Here is a 19,744-nt window from a genome sequence, read left to right as displayed (position 1 = left end):
GTAACCATCAAAGCTAAAACTATCTATAAACGAGCTTCTCTAACACCCCGTAAAAAAAAAACTAACAAACAACTAACCAATGGAGCATAAATCAATACATACACAACAATACAATGAAATAAATCAACCGAAGAAAGATAACGGACCGTTATAATCAACCTCTAGGACCTGCCCCTTTCATGTATTCTGTTGTTTCGGTTGTTGGGACTTTCATTTATTGATAAAAGCTCCCCTTATATTTATTTCCTCATTTTGTTTTTCGGGAAAAAGAATCAGTTTATTTATCACAGAATAAGTTTTACACAGAAAAAAAAGACTTAAGTTGTTGTTAGTTATTGTCCAGAATATATGTATGATTTTCTGTCTCAATCAAGTTCCAGACACAAATCTAAACCAAATCTATCTGCTCTCAATCTCTCATAGTATATGTATAATATATATAATAAATAATTAACTAAAAAAATAATATTAATATTAATATTAATATTAATATTAATATTAATATTAATATTAATAATAACAACAATAATTCGTCATTTGGTTTTATATTGTTTTTGTTTAATATATATGCATCCACACTTTGTTCTTCAATTGAACTTCTCTTTTAGCTGCAATAATTGATTAGTTATAATTTTAATCAACCCCTTTTGCTTTAGATTCAGTTGGTCCTTATACTCCCTTAGTACTTGTTTGTTTTTTAAGGATAACCAACTACTATCATTTACCAAATAGACAATGGACTCGCAGTATCGAAGAACCTTCTAATCATATAGTTTGTACGTTTGGGTTCAAGTCTAAGTGATGCACAAACCGGATAAAAAACCGGATTCGGACAAAAAAAAACCGGATTTTTTTGTCCGGATTTTTCGGAACCGGTTCCGGATCCGGTTCCGGTTCTCGGCGTCGGATTTTTTTCGGATTTTTTTCCGGAACCGGTTCTTTTTCGGATCTCGATCGGATTTTTTCGGATTTTTCTTGGACTAGGATTCGATTTTGCGAATTATATTTTTACCGGTTCTATTTTTTTAACGTTTGACAACAATAATATAATCGGTATAAAGAAAAGTTATAATGCTCAACTGCTTAACACAATAGATAATATAAATAACAATATTCGAACAATACAATTATATAAATAACACTTTTATTCGAACGATACAATAATAAAAATAAAAACACTTTTATTCGAACAATACAATTATAATTAATACATTTCGAGCTTCGGCATGGCCATCACCCAATAATGTATTAAGACTAAAGTATATCGAGCTTCGGCATGGCCATCACCCGTTATACTTTAGTCGTCAAATGACCCAAATGTGTTATCTTGTTGAGCGCGTTGAGGATGGTGCCTTCGATCGTAGTCTTCAAAAGCGGGGTCATCAACTAGAGAAAGGTAAGCTTGTTGGTAACCCGATACATTCATTTCGGTTTGGTCCATATCAAACGGTTCATAGTCACCTTCATCCACTTCGTTTAGTTCATTGTCGGAATTCTCTTCGGTTGTTGTAGGTGATAATCCCGCTAAATTTTCTTCAAACTCTATACATTCTTCAATGTCGTTATATAACGGACCTTCTAATGAAGTTTGATCTTGTATCCTATCTACCCCATCCAAATAATCTTTCAAACATACACATACTTTCACAGCTTGGGGGGTAAGTCTTGACCTTCTTTCCGATATAATTCGACCACTCAAAGAAAAGGCCGATTCGGAAGCTACGGTTGAAGCTTGAACGGTAAATAAGTCACGAGCCATAATGCTTAATATTGGATATGTGTCTTGTTTTGTTTCCCACCATTTTAAAATGTCAAGGTTGTTAAATTGTTCTTCACTCATGTTTAGTGCAAAGTTTGTCATCTTATAATTTCCCAACTCGCTTGTGGGTGCCGATGTTCGTGCGCGTTTGGAAGCGTCTTCACGTACCAAGTTAAAAAGACTTATTTTGAGGTCTCGGCTCCTTCGAGAAGATGATCCGGGTTGGTCAACAATTGGGTTTGATTGTCGACCATATTTTGTTGCATAAATACCAAACATATTCTCAAAAACATCATTAAAAGCGTGTACTTGGTTCAAAAGGTAGTTGGGTTCGGCATCAAAAACACCATGCACACAATCAAAGTTGGTATATATTGTTGTCATCAATCGTTCAACCCCATTAAAATTTAATCGTGGGTCAAGTGCGGCCGCACATAAAAATACCTTCGGTATCTCTCCAAAATATTTTTTAGTTTTTTTCTTATATGAAAAATCGCTTGTCTAAAAATAACATTATTTGAGTTCGCAAATTCGCATATTTTTTCCGTCATTATATAAAATTGTTCTAAAACTAGTACGCTAGTTGGGTAATAAACACCCGATAACATTGTTGATGCCTCTTTAAAAAAAGGCTGAAACTGCAAAAAAAAAAAAAAAAAAAAAAAAAAAAAAAAAAACGGCTAGTTTTTTGAAAAACCGGATCGGATAAAATCCGGTTTATATCCGGAAAAAATCCGGTTTTCTTGAAAAACTGGATCCGGGTGGAACCGGATCGGATCTCGGATCCGGATCCGGTTTTTGCTGTGTCCGGTTTTGCTTGGATCCGGTTCCGGATCGGGTCACCGGATCGGATCTGGATCCGGTTTTTTTGCCCATCTATAAGTCTAACGGTCGACATTTGTATATATTTGTGGAAAAAGTATGAATTTGTGTGGGTATGTCAGTTAATTGTCTTTCTAACAAAATCATCTGCTCTCATTTATATATCAAGTTTGATCAAACTCAGTTTTTCACAATATTATAATAATCTTCCAGACTTTACTTTTTATCTTCCTGATAAATGTATGTGTGCAAGGAACTATATGTTTAAATTTTAGATGTCAACTATAGTAACTTATATAATTATACATATAAACATCGGGTGCTAATAGCTTTCGACACGTTCTGATGCATGATTTATAAATATTGGGACTTGGGACCACTACATCATATCATAATTCAGTATAAATACAAAGTAATAACCATAAACTTTTTTTTTTTTAACAGCAGTACGGGATCACTAAACACAAGGTTAATAACGATAAACTTTTGGGTAAAGATTGCTAGTAGTCACAAAAACTGACCATTGATTTCAACATGTAAAGAACAATCAACGAGTTCAAAGTACTGAGACACAAATGTTGGTTAAAAGATTGATTGAAATAAAAAACATATTTAAGAAAACTTTCTAAAAAAACATAATGGTCCATCAAGTGAGAAGATTGTTAGCAGTTAGAAACTAAAATAAACGATACCCCATTAACCAAATCCAGGTGGCGCATCGAGGTCATCATCGCTACCATCACCTTGTTCTTTGTTATCCCGAATCGTTTCTTTCTGCAGTTCTTCTGTAGAGAGATTATAATCAAGTTTAGATTTACGATATCAATATGATGCGTAACAGTACGGTATGGGAGATACCTGAAGGTTCTTTTGGTTCATTAGCCGATAAGCCATCAACCTCGATATTGGATCTATGACCATTGTGTTCGATACACAATCGTTCTTGATTGTGTCCTGAGGACTCGAGTTTTTCGTTTCTTGTTGGTCTTGTGAGTTTATAATAAACTGATTTCACAGTTTCTGTAATCTCGCTTTTCATGCCATCGGGTGATCGCATGATTTCCCAAATTCCATCAGAAATCTTCTCATTTAATTTGCCCCTATAAATCAAAACTGATATAACATTAAAATCAAATCCCTGAAACCTTGCCACTACTAATAAATGTTACGGCATCATCTTTAAAGCAATGTGGCTATAACCTACCCAACTTCTAGATGGATAGCATCAGACAGTTGGCGAGGCTTCAAGTTCTCGGCCCCAGGACGGTTAATTGCCTCCGACTGCTTCACTATTGACACAATGCTATTACGCAACTCTTCCTGCAATAAACATAAAATTAAGGAAACTAGTTTTCAGCAATAAAAGTGAATAATTGGCAGTATTTCAGAACTACAGATAACAGCCTTTTCAAATAGCAAATTTTCTAATACGATCAAGAAACTAAGTGTAAGTACATCCTTTTCTATAACACTGAAACAACTAAATTGCAGCCAGCCATGTTTTTTATCTTGCCTTATGCTAAATATAAATCATTTAAAAACTGTTTCATCTATTTCCATACATAATCCCGCTTGGTTCAATGATTTATCAACAAACTGAATATTCACAATCTTTCCACTTAAGGCATTAACTAGTTCCCTCGGTTTTCACACTAAGAATCGTATGATCCAGCAACCAAGTCGTATACTGCACACTTTAACTCCCTAACCAGCTCCAAACATTGCTCATTAAATTGCCGCTAACCAATTTTCACCGTACATTGAAAAGTAGTAATTTAATACAATTAACAACCAACCGCTTCACTTAAGGAAAAAAAAGAACGATTCAACAAGTATCTAATAACTAAGAATGCAAACCCTAAAAGCATATAGATGAAACTGTCACTCAAACAACTACGAGTCTCCCAATATGATAGTATTGCTTGAAGCAATTGCAATTAGAGTTTGACATACAGTATATGAATTTAGCTGCACATAAAGTATTCCAAATAATCATTCCACCTTTAGTTATATACAATTCGTTCACAGATTCACCAAATTAAGTCTGATTTCACCTAATATCATATATAGAAAATTACTGCAAATGAGCAGTATCAATTTACTGTTATCCAATAAAATATAAATATATAAACCCTAAATTGAATGTATTTTTTGAAGCTTACGTTATCTTTAAGCTTCCTGATGATACTGAGACGGAGCCTATCGAAATCGCCGTCATCTTTAAGCTTCGAGATTACATCTTCGCATCTGCTCTTCTTGTTCAGAGGATTATTATGTTCTACACCACCGCCATTGCCGTTTTCCATTCAAATAATTAGATCGAACAAATTATAAGGGTATTTTATTATTTTCCGCTTGGGGATAAGGGGATTTCAAAACAGTAAATCGCTACTTTCAATTTTTATGTTTCAGACTCAGATACGACTTCACACTGTGTTATAGAGTTTTTATTTATTCAGTAAGAAAAAAAAAAGAATAAAAACAAATAAAAAAGATTTTGATGTTGCTGAATTTTTTTAAAGAAGAAAAGGAAAAAGAAGTGACTGCCGAGTGATACATTTTTTTGCCGTTTACCATCCGGAATGCCGTGAGTTCGAAGTTCCGTCACTCTCCCTTTGGCGTTCCGGTGACGTTCAAGGCCAGCATTGTGTTTTGGACATTGGGTATGTCAGTGGTGAATCTTGGAATTATCTTCGACTTGTGCAAAATGTAAAAAAAATTTAAAAAAAAAAAAAAAAAAAACAACAAATAAATGGGGATAAAATGTTGACTTTTAACATATAAATACATTAAACGTCGAACTTTAGCACATAATATCCTGAAAATGAATTGGGTCCTTAGGGGTGGCAGACCCCGATTGACCCTTAATTGGTCAGTCACTGGGTTTTGCTAAGCTCCAGCCCTTTTTTTTTCATTATTTTTTCTTATCGGTCAAATTATACTCTGAACCACTCCAATATTTTCACTTTAAAGTTACAACAGAACTTCGAACAAAACTTTGAGTTGACACGTCACCACCCCAAGTGTCTTAGTATAGTTATTTCCTTTCTTAACTCATGTCTTAAGGAGAAGAACTATAGATAAAATTATTTTCAACCTTGAATGTTACTCTTGTCATGGAATAATTGACAATAAATTAGAATTAGAAATATTAGTTAAAACACATTCACACACGGTTCAAAAACCTAGTTTTGTATATACTAGCCCAAAAAATTAACACCTTTAACCATGTGCCAATCAACATCAAAAATTAAGCACCAAAGAAGAAAACAAAAGTAATAAGGTTACAGCTTATACTGCTCCTCATCAGTCTACATTTATATATACAAGTTGATTAACAAATTTAGTTTACACATGTTAAATGGTACATAGAGATCAACCAACAGTACAAACATCTTCACGTTCTTCATTCGATATCTGCCCAACAATTGATGTAAAAATAAACCTAAAATCATCCTGCTCTCATTAAGAGGAATGGTGACGATGACTGTGACTATGACTATGATGATGGTGATGACGACTCCTCTTCTTTGAACGGGACCGTGAGTAACTAGATAACACGTTAAAATACCGAGTTATTACATATTGTATTTATATCTATTTCTGCAGTTCTGGAATTAAAAGTAAACGCGTACTTACGAGTCATCATCATAATCTTTACTAACAGACGAGTCACGACTTTTTCGAGAAGTCGCGTTAAAAGGTTGATGTAACATTTGGCTGCCCCTCCCATGGGCTTCTAGATACTCTTCATAAGTCTGCATATATTTACAGTCATAAATCATATTTCAAACATAATAATTTTGAAAATAGAAGATTCACAAATAAAGTGACGTGGTGTTAGTTTAAATAGTATATAGGTTTTTTTATAATGTTTTCTATACTTATAAAATAATTATAGGGTATATATTAATTTATTAAGAATTAGGGTGTGTTTGTTTACCTCTTAACCCTTAAGCACTTAAATAATCTATGCTCAAATCATATCCATAACACTTAACAAACAAGTATATTAGATTACTAATTCATGTAACACGTTAATAAGGTAATTTTACCCAATTCATATCGTTTATTCAAAATGATTATCAAACGGCTTATTTTTATTCGAAACCAAGTTTATTCAGAGAATTTGAATCGTTCAGATTATGAACCTTTTCGGCGCTAAATCATTCAGTTTTATCGAACGCAACCTTAAGTCAGTGTTTTTCCAAACTAATAGTAATAAAATGGGCTTGGGTTTTTCGTTTACACCAGAATATGGCTAGACAAAAAGTCAACTTTTGACCGACTTTGACCTGACTTTTAGCGTTGACCAACTAATTAGACGTTTTTGGCCTAAACGGGACGGGTTAGTCACCAAAGTACCGCAACGGCCGACGCAACCGCCGTTTGCAACCATGATTACAACAGAAAACATTTTAAGGAAAACAGACATTTTGTAACGTACCATTTCAAGAATATCATCATCGGTAAGGGCATTATCATGTTGGGTTCTTTCTGCAGACATATCCCAACCATCAAATGATAAAGAACCATCACCGCCCGTATCCACATTAGCAACGTTTCTGTTAGTAAAAGAATTTTCTGATGTGTTACGAAATGATCCCGTTTGTCTATGTTGTGCTACATGAAATCTGCTTGCGTCTGATTTATGATGGTAGAAATTTGTAGGATACATCAAAGGTGGACCCGCCATGGATATATGCATAGGGTCCACATGACTTTCCGCATCCCGTAAACCACAAAAGTCGTAACTGCATACAACATATCCATATCAAGTACCCATTGATTCGAAACCACATATATCGTTACAGCATAGAAAAAATTAACCAGGTAGCACAATGGTCAAATGGGTCAAAAGTCATCCCAAAGTGTATTTAAAGGCATAAACCTCCAAAATTGTTTTTGTAACAAAAGTTAGATTCTTTTTGTGATTTTTTAATAGTATAGGGTCATGTAACAAAAGTAGGGGTGTACATATCACAGGAAAAAACGAGGAACCAAACCGATTATGAGGAAACGAAACGATAATGAAGAACCAAACCGAGCTATTTCGGTCTGGTCCTCAGTCCACATTTTACCATATTTTCGGTCTTCGGTTCGAACCGAACCGAGCCCGAAAATAACACCAAAAATTAACCGAAACAAAACGAGAATATATGGTCCGGTCTTCGGTTCAAATTTCTGCTACAAGTTGGAACTCCGAACAGAACCGAACCAAACTAATTGGGTCCGGTTATGCACACCCCTAAACAAAAGTAGATCAATAATTATTAATAAAAGTCATAAGGAAAAAAAAAAAGATGTTAAAAAAAAAAATGTGATTGAGAGATGGACCAGACCCTTTTGACCCGTTTTAGAAAACTAATGAATTTAAACATAACACATTTTGACCCATTACCCACCCAATTTGCCACCTTTATTAAAAAGAAAAGCAGACCTATTGTGGTTTTCATCCAAACGACTCTCAGTATCAATCAGCTCACAAAGAGCTTCTCCAATATCTTGAGGTAACTCCTGAAACAAATGAATACATTTATACATAAATGATCGAAGCCTCCACATTATAAACCATAATTAACAGCAAAATTAAGACATGTCAGCACTGCTGACCTGGCAATCTCTACTAATTTTAACAGGTTTGAAATCATTCAACGGGTTCTTTAAATGAAGAGTTTTCGGGAAAGACAAGTCATGTAGTCGGAGCCATTTGACCTTAAAACTACGACCCCAAGGTTTGCCTCCACCATGTCCATGGCTCCAAACATTGTCTCTTCTCCACCCAACAGATGACATCATTTGCGCATACCCTTGGAACGACCCGCTCATATTGACACTGAATATCAGTATCACTTTCCCAGAATTCTGCAAGATAAAGAATATCAGTATCACTGCCTGACCCACCCATTTTTCTATGAAGGATATTGAACCGAAAATGAACTTACATGATAGGCGTCTTCTAAAATAGGTTCATTCATGACTTGGGTAGCCCAGATCCCTCTTTGAATTGATAATTGGATATTTTCATGGTTTAAACTCTTAATGATGAAATATCTTGTTGTACCATTCGGTTTATTCCTTTTATTATTCGCATTTGAGGTTTCCACCTGTTCGCAAGAATGGTCTTCATCATCCACCCCAAAACGATAGCCATCCTTGTCTACTTTCTCATTTGGGCTCTCTATAACAACATTCTAGCTCATTCATTTTAACTACTAATTCACTGATTTAATAAATGAACAAAATTTATTTTGGTACAAGCAATAATAAACATAAAAATGAGCACAACCTGGCGTCCCACCACAAATAATCAAAAGTTGGTACATATACATGACAGAAAAGCCTAATCTAAGAGTAAACTCTGTATCTTTGAATAAAATGACAACATATTACATAATCTTTTTATCTATTCTCCAAATTAATATTATAACTAGGGATCACTACCTTGTTTGTTGTTACGGTCTACTTCATGCTTCCATTCAGTCACCGATGAATCAACTACAGAATTATCAATGGACATGGTCTTGCTTCCTGAGATCATATAAACAAAAGAACAGTCATCAATCCATTATACAAAATAACAAAATGAACAAACCAGTTCCCATCTTCTCAATTAGCAGCCTATAAGATATTTTAGAGTGAAGATCGGCAAATTTATAAGACATGTGATCATATACATACACATGTATATGTATATTTTTAGTGCGAAAAGCTACTTAAAGGCAAAAGACACAAGATATTAAACCGCAGTAAGTATAAATGTACGCGGTGGGACTGCGCGGAATATTAAAGAGTGCGTAGGCTTCTCGCAGTACTTGTGCGGAATGCCTAAGTGCGTGTGCATCTTACTTCCGCGCAGGTCTCAAACCTATAAATAGGGAGCTTGGCCTCTCATTTGAGGTTATTGATTCCGGAAGGATTGCCCTAGTCATATTGATCTCTCTTGTGAATTCGCCCGAGACTTGATCTTTGTTGGCTAAGGTAATTTACGAAGACCGGGACATGGTTGTTGATCGTTTAGCACTTAACGAAATATGACAATAAGGTCCCAAAATCCTAATCGACATCCATTGTACCCCCTCATTGCACTCAATCCTTGATTAACCTTTATTGGATAATCTAGGATTGATCAATTGGCGCCATCCGTGGGACACGAATAGAATTGAAATGAGAAATTCACGTTCGTTTTAATCGAGCTATTAAACTCATTTCTTAATTCTAATCATGCCATTCTCTTTGTTACATTGCAAGAAAGTGTTCTTGATAAAAAAAAAAGCGAAAAGCTTGAAAGCATTCTTAAGTGAAAATGACTATGTGCAACAAAAAGAAGAGTACAAGCACTATAGGTGCATCTGACCAGAAAAATGCCTCGAATTTTGACTTTCAAGCAAGTCCTGAAGTTAGCCAACAAACTAAAGAGTTACTTACAAAGGCATCCGCAAACGCCAAAGTAAATGAAGAAACACAATCAAATGTTATGATTGAGAAAATGACAAAAAGCAGAAGAAATGAGGTTAAAATTAGCCTCTACAAGTGCAGAGGCAAAGGCGGACAAAAGTCTAGTCAATGAAAGCATAGTTTAAAAAAACGTACGCCTCAATCGCCTCGAGGCGCGCCTCTATGCGATTTTCAATTTTGCCGTTCTGAAACGTCCGCCTCAAAGAGCAATAAAAAACGTACGCCTCAAAAGTAGAGGCGGTTAGCTTTTGCTGCGCCTCACATGTTAGTAAAAAACGTACGCCTCAATGAAAATTGGAGGGAAAATTGGTGTGGCGGCAAAAATCATCGATTGGCGGCTTATTTATGTTTTATTAAAGTGCTTTTTTATGTTTTATTAAAATTGGAGGGAAATTTGGTGTGGAGGGAAACTAGGGCGGCAGCTTTTATGTTTTAGTAAAGTGCTTTTGGCCTCCAAAAGAAGTTTGCAGAAGGAAAAAGAAGTTGACTATCTAGTCTGTAGAAGAAAAAGATATACTGTAATATAATTGATGAAAATAGATGTATACGTGTCCTTGCCATCAGCCACATGCTTTTCAAATGTGTTATCCTTCCTTTCCTTTTTCTCATTATTTAAAGTATATAAATAATAAATAAATAAATACGTCGTACTTACATAACACAATATTCATTAGGATTTAGGAAGTTGGTAGTTCAACTTAATTTGATTGATGAGGATGATGACGAAGTGAATTTGAATGTGGAAGATCATGATGACTCGGATGATGATGATGATTCCTTATGTTATTTGAGCTTGATTATAATCTTTGTTTTGTGTTTTTTATGAGTATTTGTTGATGTAATGAACTTATATTTTGAAACGATTGAAACTTGTAATGAACTTATAATTTTCTATGTATTTTTTTAACTCCGCCTCGAACGTACGCCTCAGTTCGCCTCGAGGCATACGCCTCGCCTCACAAAGAGAAAACGCCTCAAGGCGCGTTTCCGTTTTTTTAAACCTTGAATGAAAGCAATGCGCGTAATACCACTGAAAACGCGGAGACGAAAATGCCCAAAAAGACTGCGAAAAGAGTGCTTACGCCCTTAGAGGCAAAACAATTGTTGAGGGAAAGAGGTTTTGACCTCCGCATCCCAAACAACTATGAATGGCCGCTCAGTGAAATATCACCGAATGCGCAAAGATTAATAATAAATCATGATGAAAGCGCGAGAGATGAAATTCAAGACCAAAATGCTTTTGGCTCGCAGGTATTAATTTTAAATTAGGCAAGAAGCACTAAAACTCTATTGCAGAATTCTGAAAATTCTGAAAGTGATCCAGGAGGTGGCTGAAATTGCCAAATTAAAACGCAAAAGGCCTCCCACGCCCATTCCGCGTCATTTTGAAGAAGGAGAAACGTCTCAGGCTGCATCTAGGATTGATCAACATGCAACTAAAAAGGCAGATGAAACAAAACTTATATAACTCCGTTAAATCATAAGGTATTCCAAATTGGTCTTCCAAATATAACTCTTTAAACACACCCATCTACCTTGGTTTAAATAGGCAATAGGCTAAGGCAAGCGCCTTACATAGATGAAACACCCTAATGCATAAAATACTCATAAATGGTTTCTTCGGAACATTTTATGTTTACACATCACATATGTTTTATTAGTCCACTAACATAACTACTATCACATATATTTTAGTAGTTCACTTACATAATTAATATCACATATATGTTAGTAGCTCACCTACATACTTAAACTAGTCAAAATTTGACATATATATCGCTATTCCCCGCAATGTCAAAAGCAATTCAGCAAATACGTACTACCAGCAACCAAAGTAGGCAAGCTTATAAAAGTTTCTAGTCGAGGACTAGTCGGTCAAGACCTCATAGAGGCTAGTCAGTCAAGCCGGGGAATAGTCGGACTTTGACTACCTTTGCTTTGACTAACATGAACTAGTACGACAAAAAAAAAAAAAAATTTGCTAAACAAATTAGTCTCTAATTTAGTAAACAAGTAATAGTAATATCTAGTGACAATTTAGAATTCAAACAGTATCAATGCTTCAATTTGGTAATTTAGACTTTGGAGGCTTGAGTTGTTAGTTGTGTTAAATCCGTTTAGTTGTGTTAGGAACTTACATTAAGAATAATTTGGTATAGATGTAAGGGTGCAAACCAAAGTCCCACATCGGTCATGGGATAAAACAAATGTATGTATATAAGTCTAAGGGGAAGTCCCTCTATCACCAATTGGTTTAGGGGAGGTTTGTAAGGGTGCAAACCAAAGTCCCACATCGGTCATGGGATAAAACAAATGTATGTATATAAGTCTAAGGGGAAGTCCCTCTATCACCAATTGGTTTTAGAAAATGATGGACTTTTGAGCTTATATTGCAGGACATTGTGTTTGGGCTATACGATCCTTACAATAGATGGACTGATATCAAATTATGAAATAATATCCCATTAAAGTGGCTTAGTAAAAAGAAGAACGCATTTACTTGTGGAAAACCAACTACTTACAAAAAGCGCCAAGGCAGTGCCTCGCGTATGTGTCTTGCCTAGAGTCACCCAAAGGCGCTATATCGCTATGCCTAGTGCCTATAAGTAAACATTCTTACTGCCTAGGGTATGTTTGGTAAAATTAGCTGGAAGCTGCAAGCGTTTAGCTGAAAGCGTTTAGCTGAAGCTTTTTAAATGTATTTAATTGTTTGGCAAAGTAGCTGGAGCTGTTATAAAATGAGTAAAATGACAAAAATGGACACTAGAAAAAAATACTTAAATATCATTATTTTAGTTTAATAAAACATAGTTATTACCAAATAACCGAAAACATATATAATAGACACGGAAAAAATATCATTAATTTGGTATGTATATAGACACATACACACACACACACACACACACACATATGTGTAAATATATATATATTATATTTGTATATCATAATAATAATATTAATTTATGTTTTAATACGGAGTATATAATAATATCACAGTATCCTATATTCAAATACATCGATTATATATTGAATATTTATAAATTAAAAATATCAATAGCTTTTATATCTTTTATATCGGTATATCTATATCTATATCTCTATATATAAAAAGTACATCGATTATTAATTAAATTAAATATTAATTGATATTGATATGTCTCTATATATTAATTATTAAAAATCTGGATGCCTGGCAATTGGATTTACGTGGAGGGTTCTAATAATTTGAAGGGTATGTAGGTAAAGTCAACACCAAACGCTAGTAAAAATTCTTCAACGCTACTCAACTTAGCGTTTCATAAACTAGCTTCTTGAAGCTTTTTCCATCCCAACAAAAGCTTTAAGCTTTCATAACCAAACGAAGCTTTTTATTTTATAGGAGCTTTTTTCATAAAAGTTAAACGCTAAAAGCTCGAAAAAGCTTCAAAAAGCTCCTCCCCAAACATAGCCCTAGTCATTATTTTCTTCCATCTCTTAAAATTATCAACTTATTACTCAGTTTTATCTCAACCTTCTTCAAAATTAATTCTCTATAGGTTTGTTACTTACCATGAAATGTTAGTATCAGCTAAATTCTACTTACTACATTATTACTACTTCAGTGACATAAACTACTGAAATTAATAATCTATCAATTTAATTTAACTATATAATAAAATAATCCACTGAAACCACTATTAAGCCATAATTGACGATAACTAAAGGGTGTAGTTCAACACGAAACCTAGCGGGTATAAACATTAACCAAGTAATTTAGTTAACAACATTGCGAGTGACAACTGACAGCATGATTTAAAAGTTCAGCAACAAACAATGGATTCGACATGCTTTGTCGGTAAATTTTATATAACACATCAAAATGTGAACAAGAACACGATGAAGATAATGGAATTAACAAGAGATAATGGTACCTTGTGTGAAGAACGATGATCCTGTAAAAAGGAGAGGGTGGATTTCCGATGGTGATTACAGATAAGATGTGCCCTAATTTTGACTCGATAGCCCCATTAGTTTGGCCCAATTTTAAATCTCTAGGCTTTCCTTACCCGGGTCCAAAAGCTATATTGATTCGGGTTTAATTAGAGTTTTTGTTTACACGGAGTATTTTTCTATTTAAAATTTAATTAAGATAAAAAAAATTCAAAAATAACGCGAACTCGTATGAAAGACAAGACGTTTTCAAACAGAAAACTCTCTCAACTAAAGGATACAAAACAATAGCATAGAGGCTCAAACCTTGACAAAAACTAAACTATCATAAAAACCACGAAAAAACAAATTAATCATCTATATAGAACCAAGCAAATTAACCTACGGAAAAATAAAAAAATAACCTCACATACGCACTAGGGGACCACTATCTTCATCTTACCATTGATGATCTTAACGATCTTATAAGTCAAGATATTTGATGATACGTCACCAACTAAAATAGCCTCGAAATGAATAATAACACCACGATATTCTAAATCTTGGAAGAAACCTCTCACCACCTATTTGCACCCGAATTTAATCCCACGGCCGAAGAACACTCCCCACTCACCCTGATTTGATCATCAATAAACAACCTTTGGACAACATCACCAAAATCGATATCATTAACATTATCGTATAGATTAAACGGACACAAAACAATCTTTTCCTTCTTCTTTCTAAAAATTGATTTAGCCAAAGCTTCTTCTTGCGGTTTTTCAAATGGCCATTTAAACTATACCACTCCGTACAAAACCTCCCGCTCCTCGGTTCCAAACAATCACAATACCTCCTACCACCCTGACCAAAATCCGTCGCTCCGTCGGCATATAAACGCTATCAACATCAAGTTTATTGTTGGAATCCGAGAAGACCTTTTGCTTATCTCTCTTCATAGACGTCATTTTAAACTTGATATCTTCAAACTTGATAATGGGTACCCTAACCCCCTCATCATACGGGCCAGTATCTACAACCCTATTTGGCCCACTGCACAGTCCATTATCTGCTTCAAGATTGCACCCAATCCCATTTGCTTCTGAAGCCCCATGAACCAAAGAGTTTGCAACATCTAATCTAGATGCGTTACTATATATCAAGTCTGACCCAAAACCCTGTCCAGAATTATTAACCTTTGACCCTAAATCAAGAATTTGTTTTGATTCATCTGTTTTATTTTGATCAGGCTCATCTCGCAAATTCCAACATAATCGTTTTTGACATTATAAACCTTAACATAAGCCTCCTCAATATAACAAGGATGCAAGTTAACCACCTCCTAATCTCATATCAACAAAAATAGGAGCACTAATCCCATTCGACACTACGAAACAATTTGGCGATTTAATAAGCTTACGATCGAAATTATAGAATAAAATTCGGTTAAGGCTAGAGTGATCACAGATTTCCAACACTCAAACACTACATTTACAACCGTTTTTGTCCTTGATGTCAACCTCAACCAAACCATGAATATGTTTAGCACATTTTGATTGAATAAAAAAAAAAAAAAAAAAAAACAATATTCTCAAGCGAAGATGATGATACAGCCACAATAATCACATCCCCAGAGAGAGCGGCCACATCCAAAGCGCTATATTGTACACACAAGTGTTCGGGTTACCCGAAATCTCAATCCACGCGAAACTGAAAAAGTTTCAGCTGCTTCTGACGACGGTCGAATCACAACATGTTCATCCGAATTGTAAGCTAAAGTCTTTGCATAGCCTTCATGATCACCTCAAGTTAAAACACATTCAAATGGTCCGATTTTACTAATGTTTTCAACATATACATTACAAGCATTTAAAAAGTAGACACCTTCGTTTCCACCATGGGTAATGAATCAACAACTAAAATCGAAAGCTCAACCCTGTTAGTAACCGCAAAATTTGGTACAATTTTACATCTAAGAATATGGTTCACAACAACTTTTTGACGATCACCATGACTCACCGAAGAGCGATTCGATTTACCAACATGAATAGCTTTACCAAGGATTGAGGAACCATTTTACTCCGTAATGGCCTTCGAAACATCAGAAGCATCGACATAAGAAACAAAAGAGTAATGACGACCAGACCAACATTTATAAGTATGTCATCTCAATAATTAGTAATTATAATTAGGTTCTGTTTGCTTTTGAGATAATTTTGTTTAAAAGTCTTTCGACTAAAACGTGACATGAAGGTCTACATAATGAACGTTAAATACCAATCAAAATTCACCTTTTTAATTGTCTGTCTCATCCACTCGAAGTTTCTAAGCTACACTTTGTGGAATAGTTCAACCCCTATTGCAATGAAGGATGATCTACATAAGTTTTGGAAGGCGAAAACTATTTAAGAATAAAGTGTAAACAAGAAAATGAATAAGATTTTTCACATATAGGTTGGTTACTCGAGAAAAGGGTAATATTAGTATATTACACATATGGACTTGCCCTGACCGAGTTATTCCATAATTGTTTCTGACTTTTTTCGATGCCGCCTTATAATTATGAGTTTTCATCATTTTAATTATATTTTTTTTAAAACTCCGAATTAGCTTATTCAAAAGTTGAAACGTTTGTGACTGGCCAATTTTTACCCTAAAAACTCCGAACACTTTATCATTCTCTAATTTTTATCGTTCTCCTATTAAGTATGTCATGACTCATGACCCACACCATGGCTTCCCAATTATTCTTAACTAATCTTTTATTTTAACCAAGGCAACCAAATCAAAACAGCTCCCTCTACTATACTTTCAACATATATTCTACTTTACCTAAAAGTGTTGAAATTGTTTTGACAACACGCAAGAAATGAATTAGTTGCTATGTACTGTACATGTAAAACAATTTTTATGTATATCGAACATAAATTGGGTTAGAAAGTAAGCAACTTGTAGTTGAAACGTATGCCCATGTCTACGGATTTTGTCATCCAACAACCCATTCTTTTTCACTTAAAAACAATAAAACCTGCTCGCACGTTATCAACTAATTTTCTATTAGTACATATTCATATAGCTTCGAAATAAAAGTCATAACATTTTATTTTAAATAAGATAAAAGGATTTGACTTAAAAAACACCAAGCTATTCGTGAGGGTCACAAACCCACTCTGTTTTTTTGCATTGTTTTGGGTCCTATAAATGTCTATAACATTTTTTAAGTCAATAAGCAATACCATAAGTTAAAAAGCTTTACAATGGCTTCATTTCAAAATACATGGGTGTTATACCTCTTCATTATGATCACCATATTTGTGTCATTTGGTTCTGTGTTGGTTGAAGCTGTTTATGCACGTCCTCATGTACCGGTTGTGTACCGCCCTAGTCCGTGGACTCTGGCCCATGCCACGTTTTATGGGGACGAATCGGCAGCTTCAACCATGGGTATTACATCTCTTTATATATATATATATACACAATATTTTGGACAACTATATGTAGAGTTACATTTAAGCATACCATGATTGAATTTATAAACTTAAACTCTGTTTAATTAATTACAAAGTATAAATATTTTTTTTTTTTTTTTTTAACAGCGATTGGGATCACCCTAGGGGGACTTTACCACCCGTTGCGATCATCTCCCGTTTCGACTATGCCGATGCAGCGATAATAACCCCGCCCCCATCGCTGCCCGGGAGGAAACCTTGAAACCGATCCAAGGGCACGGCCAAGTAAAACCCCTCTCCCCTTTACCCCCCAAATGATATGGGAAATGTGCCATGGGTGGATACTTCATGACAGGGATGAAAATGGAATTAAATTATAGTATATGGTATGCTTAACGACTATTCTTAATGAATGATATCAGGAGGTGCTTGCGGATATGGAAACATTCTGACAAATGGATACGGGACGAATACAGCTGCACTGAGCTCAACAATCTTTAGCAATGGGTATGCGTGCGGCCAATGCTTCCAGATGAGGTGTGTCACGTCTCCATGGTGCTCGAAAGGCATTGTCACTATAACCGCAACAAACCTCTGCCCCCCTAACTGGTCCGAGGATTCAAATAAAGGTGGATGGTGCAACCCGCCCAGAACCCATTTCGACATGGCTAAGCCTGCTTTCGAGAAAATTGCCCAATGGAAAGCTGGCATTGTTCCAGTCATGTACCGCAGGTATATACACTAAAAAAATTTATCATTAAACTCAACATATGCAACAAGTATACAATAATGTTACACTAAAAAAAAAATTAAAAACATAAATAAATAGAAACTACATATACTCTCTTTGACTACAGTCAACGTGTCAACTTTGACTAGTCATAACTCATAAAAAATTTCATTAGCTACAAAATTTTTATCAATCAACTTTCATTTCTACCACTTACATATTTTATGATTTGTTAAAGTGTTAAACAAAAACTAACACTTATAATCGGACAACCCTACAATAATAACCTGAACACTTATAATGGATCGAAGAGAATACAAAATAAACGAAGGAGGTTTCCCGATTATCAAGGAAAATGATGAGTAATTTACTCAGATTTGTGTGTTCCAATTGATCATGTGATTGTTTCCTCTACTAGCAAGGTTTCCTCCCGGGCAGCGATGGGGGCGGGGTTGTTATCGCTGCATCGACATAGTCGAAATGGGAGATGATTGCAACGGGTGGTTTAGTCCCCCTCGAGTGATCCCAATCGCCGTCAATATATATATATATATATATATATATATATATATATATATATATATATATATATATATATATACACACACACACACACACACATTACATACGCACATATATATGTGCGTGCATGTGGCAAAAGATCTAAAGTTTAAAAAAATAAAAAATAAAAATTTAATCTAATTTTGACTTTGACCGACTCAGGCCTGACTCGGTCAGCCGATTCAAGGACTCGACCGATTCAGCCACACTGACTTTGACCCGACATTTTAGCGTTGATCGACTTTTAAAGTGTTTTTGAGCGAGTCAGGATGAGCTAGTCTCCAAACAGATGCGTCAACCAACTTTTACAACAGTAATAACAGGACGTCAACTACTTAATAAAATTGGATTCAATTTTTTCTTTTACTTAATATAGTTCTCTTTTATATTACATGACACATCATCTAGTGCCCAATTATAATCGGTATTGACATAAGATGTTTTATATTTTCTTAATTGTAGGGTGCCCTGCGCCAGGATCGGTGGTCTTAGATTTTCTTTTCAGGGCAATGGCTACTGGCTACTTGTTTACGTAATGAACGTTGGTGGTGCGGGTGACATTAGTAACATGTGGGTCAAAGGAACCAAGACGGCATGGATTAGCATGAGCCACAATTGGGGTGCATCGTATCAAGCTTTTGCAACACTTAAAGGTCAAGCACTCTCATTTAGGCTAACTTCCTACACAACAAAACAGACCATTATATGTAATAATGTTGCACCGGCTAACTGGAACCTTGGGTTGACTTACCAAGCCAATGTCAACTTCCATTAATTAATCTATCGACCCACCTCAATTTTAGGCCGATATATTCAAATATTTTTGCAATTATTTTTTATTATATATATAGGATTTGTGATACGTTTCTTTTTTGTCATTATAAAATGTACGATTTCCACTATTGATGATTGCGATATTAAGAATTTGTTCAAGGATGAGAAAACCTTTTCTTGTTCAATTTTATAATTCTATTGTATATTGTATATCACTATATTTGTATATATTTTTGTATTGTATTGTATTTGTATAGTAGTTTAAAATAATATAATAAA

The 19,744-nt window shown here is 34.9% G+C and overlaps 3 protein-coding genes across 3 annotated transcripts; 1 reads left to right on the top strand and 2 right to left on the bottom strand.

Moving 5' to 3' along the window:
* Positions 1–2,910: 2,910 nt before the first annotated feature.
* LOC139860587 (uncharacterized) lies at positions 2,911–4,921 on the bottom strand. Its single transcript, XM_071849333.1, has 4 exons — positions 4,744–4,921; positions 3,786–3,901; positions 3,440–3,681; positions 2,911–3,366 (listed from the first exon to the last, which is right to left on the bottom strand). Exons 1-4 carry the CDS (start codon positions 4,885–4,887, stop codon positions 3,278–3,280), a joined length of 591 nt encoding a protein of 196 aa, XP_071705434.1. The 5' UTR covers positions 4,888–4,921; the 3' UTR covers positions 2,911–3,277.
* Positions 4,922–6,534: 1,613 nt separating this feature from the next.
* LOC139860546 (uncharacterized) lies at positions 6,535–9,246 on the bottom strand. Its single transcript, XM_071849297.1, has 8 exons — positions 9,177–9,246; positions 9,026–9,112; positions 8,871–8,942; positions 8,527–8,762; positions 8,195–8,446; positions 8,022–8,098; positions 7,029–7,335; positions 6,535–6,576 (listed from the first exon to the last, which is right to left on the bottom strand). The coding sequence occupies exons 1-8, from the start codon at positions 9,244–9,246 to the stop codon at positions 6,535–6,537; spliced, it is 1,143 nt and encodes a 380-aa protein (XP_071705398.1).
* Positions 9,247–17,208: 7,962 nt separating this feature from the next.
* Positions 17,209–19,466, top strand: LOC139858863 (expansin-A7-like). The gene is made up of 3 exons (XM_071847697.1): positions 17,209–17,395; positions 17,823–18,132; positions 19,154–19,466. Exons 1-3 carry the CDS (start codon positions 17,209–17,211, stop codon positions 19,464–19,466), a joined length of 810 nt encoding a protein of 269 aa, XP_071703798.1.
* Positions 19,467–19,744: the final 278 nt, after the last annotated feature.

Source organism: Rutidosis leptorrhynchoides, chromosome 7 (assembly GCF_046630445.1).
Source record: "Rutidosis leptorrhynchoides isolate AG116_Rl617_1_P2 chromosome 7, CSIRO_AGI_Rlap_v1, whole genome shotgun sequence".
NCBI lineage: Eukaryota > Viridiplantae > Streptophyta > Magnoliopsida > Asterales > Asteraceae > Rutidosis > Rutidosis leptorrhynchoides.
Note: the sequence above shows the minus strand (reverse complement) of the source record. Positions and strands in the feature narration are given on the sequence as shown.

What these genes read in the sequence shown, in the direction of transcription:
- LOC139858863 (XM_071847697.1), top strand. Translation starts at nt 17,209, where the DNA reads ATGGCTTCATTTCAAAATACATGGGTGTTATACCTCTTCATTATGATC. An exon ending in ATCGGCAGCTTCAACCATGG is followed by an intron (nt 17,396 to 17,822) that starts GTATTACATCTC and finishes GAATGATATCAG; the next exon opens with GAGGTGCTTGCGGATATGGA. An exon ending in GTTCCAGTCATGTACCGCAG is followed by an intron (nt 18,133 to 19,153) that starts GTATATACACTA and finishes TCTTAATTGTAG; the next exon opens with GGTGCCCTGCGCCAGGATCG.
- LOC139860587 (XM_071849333.1), bottom strand. Translation starts at nt 4,887, where the DNA reads ATGGAAAACGGCAATGGCGGTGGTGTAGAACATAATAATCCTCTGAAC. An exon ending in TCAGGAAGCTTAAAGATAAC is followed by an intron (nt 3,902 to 4,743) that starts GTAAGCTTCAAA and finishes TGTTTATTGCAG; the next exon opens with GAAGAGTTGCGTAATAGCAT. An exon ending in TGAACCAAAAGAACCTTCAG is followed by an intron (nt 3,367 to 3,439) that starts GTATCTCCCATA and finishes ATCTCTCTACAG; the next exon opens with AAGAACTGCAGAAAGAAACG.
- LOC139860546 (XM_071849297.1), bottom strand. Translation starts at nt 9,246, where the DNA reads ATGTCTTATAAATTTGCCGATCTTCACTCTAAAATATCTTATAGGCTG. An exon ending in AATTGAGAAGATGGGAACTG is followed by an intron (nt 9,113 to 9,176) that starts GTTTGTTCATTT and finishes ATATGATCTCAG; the next exon opens with GAAGCAAGACCATGTCCATT. An exon ending in TATTTGTGGTGGGACGCCAG is followed by an intron (nt 8,763 to 8,870) that starts GTTGTGCTCATT and finishes ATGTTGTTATAG; the next exon opens with AGAGCCCAAATGAGAAAGTA.